Source organism: Gossypium raimondii, chromosome 10 (genome assembly GCF_025698545.1).
Source record: "Gossypium raimondii isolate GPD5lz chromosome 10, ASM2569854v1, whole genome shotgun sequence".
In the NCBI taxonomy this organism is placed as follows: Eukaryota; Viridiplantae; Streptophyta; class Magnoliopsida; order Malvales; family Malvaceae; genus Gossypium; species Gossypium raimondii.
Genome location: NC_068574.1, coordinates 23002314 through 23012947, shown reverse-complemented (window position 1 = coordinate 23012947; position 10634 = coordinate 23002314). Strand labels below are relative to the sequence as shown.

Sequence of the window (10634 nt, the reverse complement as noted above, 5' to 3'; positions counted from 1 at the left end):
GCTCCGTTCCCGTTACACAACAACGAGCAAAGAGGGGCAGCTGTAATACACAAATTTTGCCCGGCCCGAGCCCAAACATTAAAACCCACATATAAAATATATATATATACATAATAAAAGTCCAATAACATTAGTCCAGATTACAAACCAAAATAAATTAAGCCCAAACCTGATTACAAAACCCAAATCATTTAACCTAAACTACCCAAAATCAACCCAATACAGTGGCCCAAATGCTTAAATGCTAACCCACTAAGGCCTATTAAAATTTAAACCCAATTTGCCTAGACCCTAGCCCAATCACGGCATTAACGCAAAATCGGTGTGAAACCCTAGCGACTCCCGTACGTTCTCCCCAGCCACGCACGCCTCCATACAGCCTTCACACACGCGTACAAACTTACCTGCACATAAAAAACAAGCAGCAAACAGAGAGAGAATAGGAAAAATAACAAAATAGCAACAAAAAAGAAAAATAGGAAAAAAATAGAAGGAAAAATGGATGTATTTTCGGGGCTATAAAACCCCATTTCTGTATTGTTTCGAGGTTTTTTTTCACACGTATTGAATAGGAGAAAAAATAAAAATACTCAGAGAGAATTCAAAAGGTAATTTAGAATTTTTCCTTTCGCCTTTCGTTTTTATTTTTCTGTCAGTTCTCTGTTCTTCGTTTTTGCTCATGATTCGAGAAAAATAACAAAAAAGAGAGTTTAGGGAGCAAGAAAAATACCTCATAGCTGGATCCTAGTTTAGGAAGATTGAACTGTTGCACCCTAACTCATTGAGTACGACAGTTTATGTCTTTGAAATGAGTATGTCTTGTCATCCAATTCGTTTATTCAAGTTTTTTTTAAAGGATCGTATTTTAAAATCTTTTCAAAATTTCAACAATAAGACATTAAACAATCGATTCGGTTCCAATTTTGGGCGTTACGAGGGTGCTAACCCTTTCTTGTGCGTAACCGACTCCCGAACCTATTTTCTCAAAATTTGAATACCCAAAAACATTATTTTAATAAATCAATACGTTTTATTAAAATCTCAAGGTGACCCAATCACACCTCGAAAAATGATTGGTGGCGACTCCATTTCCATTTTTAAAAGTCGATTTTCATTTTTTCAAATAATAAAAAATGGTTTCGACACTTACATAACAACTTAGTCAAAAAAGCTACTATCAGGGAGAACCCCTCAACAAACCTCTGATAGTATCCATTAAACCAAGAAAACTCCAAAGCTCAGTCACATTCTTAGGCTGCTTCCAGTCTAGAATACCTTCTATCTTTTTAGGGTCCACTCAAATACCCTCGACAGAAACCACATGTCCTAGAAACATAACTTCACTGAACCAAAATCCGCATTTACTCAACTTGGCATAAGGTTCCTTCTCTGAAGAATCTGAAAAACTTCTTTAAGATGCCCATCATGCTCATCATTAGCCTTAGAGTATACCAAAATATCATTGATGAACACTATGATGAACTGATCCAGATATGGCTAAAAAACTCGATTCATGAGATCCATTAACACAGCCGGAGCATTAGTCAAACCAAATGGCATAGCGAGGAATTCACAAGCCCATAGCGAGTCCTAAATGCAGTCTTATGCATAACAGCCTCCTTAAACTTCAATTGATGATATCCGGAATGAAGATCAATCTTCGAGAACACAGACGACTCACAGAATTGATTAAATAAGTCATCAATTTCCGGAAGTGGGTACTTATTCTTTACCATTAATTTGTTCAACTAACAATAATCCACACACATTCTCATAGAGTCGTCCTTCTTTTTAACAAATAGAACCGGTGCTCCCCACGGGGACATGCTAGGCCAAATAAACCCCTTACTCAGAAGTTCCTGAAGCTGCAACTTTGACTCCTTCAACTCCTTCGGTGCTATACGATATGGGGCGATAGACACTAGAGTTGTCCTAGGCAGAACATTAATTCTGAACTCAACGTCCCTATCTGGTGGTAACCTCGGTAATTCCTTGGGAAAGACATCTGAAAAATCCTTAACAATTCGAATCCCCTTCACAGCTGATTCTACAATACTGATGTCATGTACATAAGCCAAATACGCATCGCACCCTTTACGAACTAACTTTTCAGCTATAAGAGCAGAGATCACATTAGAGAAGTAACCTCGACTCTCGTCGACCATCACAACCTTCTCACCATCCCCTACCTTAAAAGTCACCTTCTTAGATTCACAATCTAATCCAACATGATGCTCCACCAACCAATCTATACCCAGTATTAGAAATTTCTAAATGGCAACTCCATCAAATCAGCCGAGAATACAACCCTCTGAACCTCAAGCGGACACCTCCTAAACACTTTACTAATTGGAATAGACTATTCCAAAAGACTAATCGTAAAAAGCTCACAACTATTGTCATCAGCCAAAATCCCCAGATTACCTGATACACTACTAGAAATGTAAGAATGCGTGGAACCACAATCAATCAATGCAAAATTAGGGAGTGAATGCATTACAAATGTATCAACTATAACCTTAGTCACATCTCTATCCTCACGGCACCTCGCTGCATAAACTAAACCTGATTGTCTAGCTTCAGTCTGAACTGTACCTCTATTTGGTGCCCTCTGACCACGACCATCACCATTACCTCACCTAATCTAACCATAACCCCTAGTAGGCTGGTGAAAAACCATCTAAGGCTAAACCTGATCCAAAACCAAAGCCCGCACTGACTCAACTATACGAGGACACTCACTAATCTTATGCTTAGTAGGCTCACATATGTAGTAAGCCCCGATCCTCCTCCAACACTCGCTCGGATCGCGTCTATTACAGTATTCATAGACCGCAACCTGCTCAACTCTAGCAGTTGGCTCCAACTGTTGAGGTCTCTCAAACTTGGCTTGTTTCATAAGCCGCTGCAAAAAACTAGAAGGACTCGAATCTCTCTTGTTCTTATTCTGACTCTTTTCCTTATCACTTTTCTCGTGCTCATCACGCTTAATCTCCTCGACAATCTTCGCATTCTCTACTAATGTTTTGAAGACTCATTCTCATTGGGGAGCTTCCAAAACCTTAATCTCGTATCTTAGCCCATCCTCAAACCAAATACTCTTATCATAGTCGGTCTCTACCAATCCGTGAGCATACTTACTAAACCTCAAAAATTCAGCCTCATACTCGGCCAATATCTTATATCCTTGAGTGAACCCCATAAACTTGTGTTTACGGGACTCAATATAACTCGCCCCCACATACTTATTCTAGAAGGCATTCCGAAAATAAGCCCAAGTCACCTGCTAAGGCCGAGTGCCCTCCTTCACAGCCAACCACCATTGGTAAGCTTCATTGTGAAGCAAAGATACTGCACCCTTTAGTTTCTGCTCAGGGGTGTAGTCTAAATCATTCATAATTCTTTCTATGGCCATCAACCAATACTCAACCATAGCCAGGGCGACCCTAGCGACACCCCTGAACAATTTTGTTCCATTAGACCGGAGTCGTTTAGTTACCGACCCTTAACTCCCAGATCCAGTATGGATCCCAACGACCCTCTCTAAAACCCTCAACATAGCTTGGGACAATGCGTCGTCCCCAGCAGTCTAAGCCATTGATGACTCAGTCTCAACGATAGGAATTCTGATATTTTCACTTGAATCTAATTGGGGCATACTACCCATCGAAAATAGCTCAGCTTGAGCCCCCCGATGGCTCCCACCATGCCCACGGGTACCATATCCTCGGGATCCACGTATACTCATTATCTTATCTGACAATTTCAAAGTTTTATGTATTAGTTTAGATTTCAAAAACCCTAAATCTAAAGTTTTACCGGAAGTACGTATCAGAGTTTAGAGAATTTGATATTGCACTACAGCCTCTAAAGGCAAATAATTGTACTAAAGTATCACATGCAAAAATATCTAAAGTATAATTAAAGTTCATATTTCTCACTCGGATCGGTGCCGGAGTCCCAATTTCACTTTTCAAAAATAAAAAAGTCAATTTTAATAAAATTTCCAATTAAAGAAAAATTTTATTTTTCTCAAACATTTTGGACCCAAAATATACAGCCCAAGTTTTGCAATCTGACTCTGATACTACTAAATGCAACACCCCACACCCGGCCTAGATGTTACGGTCGAATTATGGAGGTTACTTTGTTACGTAAAGACGTTATGATTAATTTTTGTTTAAACTCATTTTTAATCCAAAGGTAACAAAATTGATAGATTTATCGAAAATGTAAGTATTTAGGAAATTACGTGCACACTTTGACGGAAACTGTGTTTTATTGATTTAAACAAAACAAAAACAATCATTTAACCACTTGCGTCCCAAAACATCGTGTTATTTCTAAAACCTTGTTGCGAAAAAACGTTTTAGAGGTATTAACTTATAAAATCATAAAATTTTGTCATTTATGCCATCTTGTTAAAAACTACCAATTTTAGTTAATACGTTTGCAAAATAAATTTCAAACCAAAATTAAAGTCCCAAGACAAATTAAAAAGTTCGAATGTCTGTAAAGTCCAAAATTTGATCTAAATCATACTTAAACCAAAATGTGCAAATTGGGCTCTTGAATCGTCGCCCAATCCTAAGCCTGAGAGTCACCTGAAATGAAACAAAACAAACGAGTGAGCTAGAAGCCCAGTGTGTAACTTGGCTCACATATAAAATTTTCTTGCTCATAACATACACATATGCAAATGTTAGATTAGAATATACAGAACACATATATCTTTTTTTGTATATTTCAAAACATATAGCATATCAAAACAAATCCTATCCCTATCCGCTACACATCATCTCTATCCAACCAATCACACCAATTAGGACTACAGGAGTCCATCCATCCAATCACACCAGTACGTGGCAGTATGCCACTCAAAATATGCAGCTGAGCTGCCAGACAATCTACTGCTAGAATACACTTATTCCATAATATCAAAACCCACCCCAATGCATGTACATAATCATGTTAATTTACATACGTATCATATAGGCTGCGTGGCATGCATGTCTAAACATATATTTACAGAGCGTAACATAACACATAATGTACACAATGCGAATCTTACTTAACATGCTCTCTAAGCTTACTCATGTGTAACTTACCAAATTTTTCGATTTTATAGGCCTACCAAAATGCTTACGGATTCTATTTTTGAGTCCCTTAATCAACCCTTAAAATTGGCCCAAAGGGCACACACAACCCAATAAGCCAGCTCGTGTGGCCAACAAAGCTTACCTATTCAGGCTCTGTAATCAAACACAATTTGTCACACGGCTTGCCACACGGTCGTGTGACACTAGGCAGTTTCAAAAATAGCCCCTATTTTTGAGTTTTTTGAGTTTCAATCGAGTTTTTCGGGCTAGTTCACACACCTGACAATATTTGTTATCAGCCACACAATCGGAAACTCACAAATCCTATAATCAATCATCAAATCACACCAATTAACCATCAAAGACCCATCCAAAATCACATTCATTTATCAAAATTTCAATCTTTAAAGTGAATTTCAAGTACTTACTACTCAGAAAATAGTGTCCAAACGAGAACTACTCCGCTGGAGGAATTTGATTCTCACACCCTTCGCTTAATCAAAATCACGAAAAAACTCAACATAACATGGAAAGGAAACTAAACACCAACAACTCTAATCTTGTTCAAGAACAAATTAAGGGTAAAATAACATAAAAATATATTGACAAAACTTACACCACACGTTGAACTATGAATGAATTGCAAGTGTAATACACAAATTTTTACCTGGCCTGAGTGAAGCAAAACAGTCCAAATACAACAGTTTTGGGCCCAAAACCCAAACCAAAATACAATAACAAATGGCCCAAAATTAACCCCCAAGCCCAAGAACAATTTCGGAAACCCTAAGGTTCTAGGGTAAACTTTGGTCGCCGCAAACCTTGTCCCCGAATCCTCGTGATCTTCACCTGAAAGGAAACAAACAACATATGGAAAGAAAATCATAAATTTGAGAATCAAAGATATATCCAGATTTATTCGTTCTTTGATTTATTTTCATTCGACTATAAAAGGACATCAAATACATTGTAATAGGGATCGAAAAATCGAATAAAAATCGAGGCTTTTACTTTCACAATACAGAGAGCATAGTCGATTAAAGGTTGATATTTGCATTTCTATTTTATTTTTCTGTTATATATATATATATTTATTTTTATTATTTATGTAAATAATATAAAAATAAAAGGAAGGAAAAAACCTATATTCGATCCCTAACCACCGCGGATGGCCGAGGAAGTGTCACCGAGGATTGACGACCAGAAGCCGAAAGGTTTCTCTACTTCTGGATGCCCTTTCGTCAATATTTCGCGAGATTTTAGCCCGGATCTAGGCTCAGGAGGTTGAGAAGGTTAAAGAAATTTTCCTTTCTAAGCCACCATGACGGTGGTGGTGGCCGCCGAGATAAGCGGCCGATGCGATGGCCGTGAAGAGATTAATAATGACCAATAGATGGTAGGATGGATGGTGAGGAGAGTGTTTCTTTAAGGTTTTTTTGTTTTTTTTAAAAAAGGGTTTCAAATGATTTTTTTGGAAGATTGGGGGTATTTATAGGGTACCAAAACGGCGTCGTTTTGGAGAGCCCTCATTCGCCCAAAAAGGCGTCGTTTTGGGTAAGCCGACCCGACTCCGACCCGACCCGGCCTAGGATCCGCGTGTTTTTGAGAGGAGGGGTAAATTGCGTTTTTAGCCCCCTCCGCCTTTTAACATATTTCTAATTAAGTATTTTTGTTCTTTTAATTCGGCCTTTAATTTATTTTAAATTCTAATTTAATCCTTTCGAACGGCTTCGTTTTAGAGGAGAAGGGAAATTTGTCCTTCCAGCCCCTCTATGTAATTCGAGCGTTCAATTAAGTCCTCTAGACTTTATTTATTTACGAATTTACCCCGAATCTTTACTGGCGAACCAATTTAGTCCATTTTTATATTTTCTTTAAAAATCAATATTTTTGATAATGCAATTATATTCTTTTAATTTTTATTTTGTAATTCTCATATGCAATTATTATTATTTTTTATGTATATATATTTTTAAGCATGTATTTATGTTTTTTATATACTAAAATTTTAGCATACTTATATTTTATATACACATGTTTAATTTATTGAATTAATTTTAATATTATATTAATTCTTTAAAACTCATGTATTTTTTAATGTGTACAGTATATTTTTATTTGCTTATTAATTCATGTTTGCATATTTTTATTATTATCTTGCTTATTTTTTCTTTTTGATAGCTTTTGCATGTCATTATTTTATATTCATTTGTTTATATTATTTCTATGCTATTATTGTATTTGTTATCATTGTTATTACGACATTTAGCATATAAAATAACGTTACATCATTTTTTACTCAAATTTAAAAATAGAAATTTGTTTTAAAATTGAGATAATGTTCGTATTTAGGATTTTCAAGGAAATTGAGCCCTAACACATTGGGTTCCGATTTTCTTCGTTAAATCTAACAATCGAGCATTTCTCTTTAATCAAAAAATAAGAGCTCATTATTGGGAATTCAACACGTTGTGTCCTAACGTATTGGATGTGACGCATTGATTTCTCGAAATGAAGATTTTCTAAAAAAATAATAAAGGAAATATTCCGAGTTTTGGATTTTAAAGGAATTGTGCCCTAACGTATTGCGCCGCGATTTCTTAAACCTTGGATAAATGGATATTCTTTTAATTTTTTTGTGCCCTAACGTATTGCGCCGCGATTTCTTAAATCTTGGATAAATGGATATTCTTTTAATTTTTTTATTATACGAGTATTCTGACCTAATTCATTTTGGAGGGAATTAGAATGTTGTGCCCTAACGCATTGGATGTGGCATTTTTCTTCTTTGAAATGAGAAGGGTCATAATACGTAACGTTTTAAATTTTTAAAGATTATATTTTTTTTAAAATTTTCGACCTTAAGACACTAATTAATTAATTAGGTACCAATTTTGGGCGTTACGAGGGTGCTAATCCTTCTTCGTACGTATCTGACTCCTGGACCCGTTTTTCTAAAATTCGTAGACCAAAGTCGTTTTAGGTGACCCAATCACACCTTAATAAAAGATTGGTGGCGACTTCCAATTTTCATTTTTTAAAAGTCGACAACCTAAAATTTAAAATTTTTTGTTTTCAAAAAAATGGTTTCGACAGCTTGGCGACTCCACTGGGGACTTTTTTTAAAAATAAGAGAGTCGAGCCACAAAGTTGATTAATTTTTGTCTTATGGTCGAGAGAATATTTTTTTTAAAAAAAACTCATGACATCCTTTTGCATTCATTATCCTCGTGTTTAAATATTGTTTGCATTCTACATTTCATGAGTTGAACAATTTTACCCTTTTAAGTGGGAGTGAGAAGCTATGCCTTCGTGAGGTTTTCACCTCTGTATAGGATGGTGGATCGCTTTCGGGATACATCGGTACCTATGCCTTCGTGAGATTTTCATCTCCGTATAGTCATAGGGAAAATGTTTCCCCCTGACTGAACTTGATCTATATGAGCCTATAATGGGTGAGGATCAAGGAATCTGCTGGGTCAGGTACCTTTACTTTAGAGCCAAACCGCATATAATGAGCCTTAGAAGCTTGCCTTAGGTAGAACTACACTAAACCCTAGTAGATGTCCTAATAGACATTTTACTCTTCCTTGATTATATGCTTGTATTGGATACTGACTCTTGTGTTTTATTTTGTTTGCATGACATGGCATTTCATTTCATCATAAAAGGCGTCAGTTCAGATTTGGTTGCTAGATAGAAAGCTTAACATGGAAAAAGGGTTTCTTGATAAAGTGGAGGACAATGCGGCTGTCCGAACTTGGTCTGAAACAACGCAGCAAGAAAAGGGTGATAGCCTGGCCGATGGGTATGTATCGGAATTATGGGATTTTACTCGCATCAGTATGGCTCAAAACAATTTGCAGGAGCTGAAAGAAATTTGAGACCAGTGGAATAATGAAGTTAGGTAGTTATTTTACGACAATTATGGGGACTTGCCTTATTTGCTTGATGTGAAGGTAGACAAACATTTGTTTCGAGCCCTCGCCCAGTTTTGGAATGCTGCTTACAGTTGCTTCACGTTTGGGAATGTCGATTTGGTACCTACGATAGAGGAGTATGTGGCTTTACTCTGATATTCAAAGTTTCAAGTGGATAGAGTCTACTCGAGAGCGATAAATGTGCCAACCTTCCCAAAGAAGCTGATAGGTATAATAGGGATGAGTGAGCAGTGGGTCGCTGCACGAGTTAAGCAAAAAGGGGACAGCAAGTGCATTCCTTGGAAGAGCTTGAAGGATGCAATTCTCACCCACCCAGACGTAAGAAAGAGGTTAGATATCTTCGCTTTAAGTATATACGGCTTGGTTGTCTTCCTTAAAGCCTTGGGGCATATGGACGAAGCAGTCACCGATTTATTTGATCGGCTTGATAAGAAGGTTACACCGATTCTGGCAATTTTGGCAGAAACCTTCAGGTCATTGAGTGCATGCCGAAAAATGGGTGAGGGTAGATTTATCAGATATGCGCAGCTTCTACTCGTATGGTTTCACAGTCACTTTTAGAAGGTGGATAAAGTTTCATATCGGGTCTTTTCTGAAAATTATTCACCACTAAAAGAGATAGTTGCTACGCCGAGGAGGGATGACATTTCGGAGGAAAAATGGATGGCAATCCTTCAAAATCTTCAAGAAAAAGATGTTGAGTGGAGAGCTCCTTGGTTGCTTCCAGATGAGATCCTATATAGGTGTGGTAATTTCAATTGGGTACCTTTATTGGGTATTTGGAGAGCTGTCGATATGCCCCATTATTGGTGCTAAGGCAATATAAGTCAAGGTAGTTTATACCTACGACACAAGGGATAGCTGATTGTGAATTTTCATACAAAGATGATAGTTATAGAAAGAAGATTCAAGAAATGTCCAATGCGTGGAAACAGACTCGCCGAATGAAGAGGTTAGCTGTGGGGCCGATGACAACTCCTGAGTATTATGGATGGTGGGCTAGGAGGATTAATGATAACACACATAAGTTAAATCATGAGGACGGCCAGTCAATAGAAGAGCATTTGCGAGTCATCCCTTTAGAATTGGAAATTGTAAGATAAGATTTTGAGAAGAAGAACGCGGATTTGGAGAAAAGGATAGAGCAAATGGAGGCGGAAAAGATGAACTTGAGATTGGACATAGATGTTCAGAAGCTTGAGAATGAGAAGTTGAAGAAAGAGAAAAACAAGGCTGATGAGGAACTGGGCAGTCTAAAGACGAATTATAAAAAGTTGCGTTTGTCAATAAGAACTGTTGGGCTGGGAAAGACGTCAGAACAGTGGCGAGCAAAAATCCAAGAAGAAAAGGACAAGGCCGATAGATGGGAACAGAGATCTCAAGAGATGCAAAGGCGAAATGAGGCTTTAGAAAAGAGTTTGTCAGAAAGCCAGAAGGAAAAGGGCAAGTTAAAGGATAGGGTGATTGTGTTGGAAAGATCTCTTCGTCAGTATCGAAGCCGAAACTTTACGATAGAGTTGAAAGCAAGCTTGAGTAAGATTGACGAAATGAAGAAAAGAATCGAAGAGCTAGAAACGGTGCTGCAAAATAGTGA

The 10634-nt window shown here is 37.4% G+C and overlaps 1 protein-coding gene across 1 annotated transcript; it reads right to left on the bottom strand.

Annotated features, from left to right (window-relative positions):
• Nucleotides 1-1748: 1748 nt before the first annotated feature.
• Nucleotides 1749-3202, bottom strand: LOC128033909 (uncharacterized). Its single transcript, XM_052622407.1, has 4 exons — nt 3100-3202; nt 2693-3015; nt 2425-2611; nt 1749-2248 (listed from the first exon to the last, which is right to left on the bottom strand). The coding sequence occupies exons 1-4, from the start codon at nt 3200-3202 to the stop codon at nt 1749-1751; spliced, it is 1113 nt and encodes a 370-aa protein (XP_052478367.1).
• Between the last annotated feature and the right edge of the window lie 7432 nt (nt 3203-10634).

Excerpts from the sequence above, each read along its gene's own strand:
- LOC128033909 (XM_052622407.1), bottom strand. The coding sequence starts at position 3,202 with ATGGGGTTCACTCAAGGATATAAGATATTGGCCGAGTATGAGGCTGAA. Across the intron at positions 3,016-3,099 it reads AGAGACCGACTATGATAAGA|AGAATGCGAAGATTGTCGAG; the intron begins GTATTTGGTTTG and ends AAACATTAGTAG. Across the intron at positions 2,612-2,692 it reads GGGCTTTGGTTTTGGATCAG|AGGGCACCAAATAGAGGTAC; the intron begins GTTTAGCCTTAG and ends GGTCGTGGTCAG.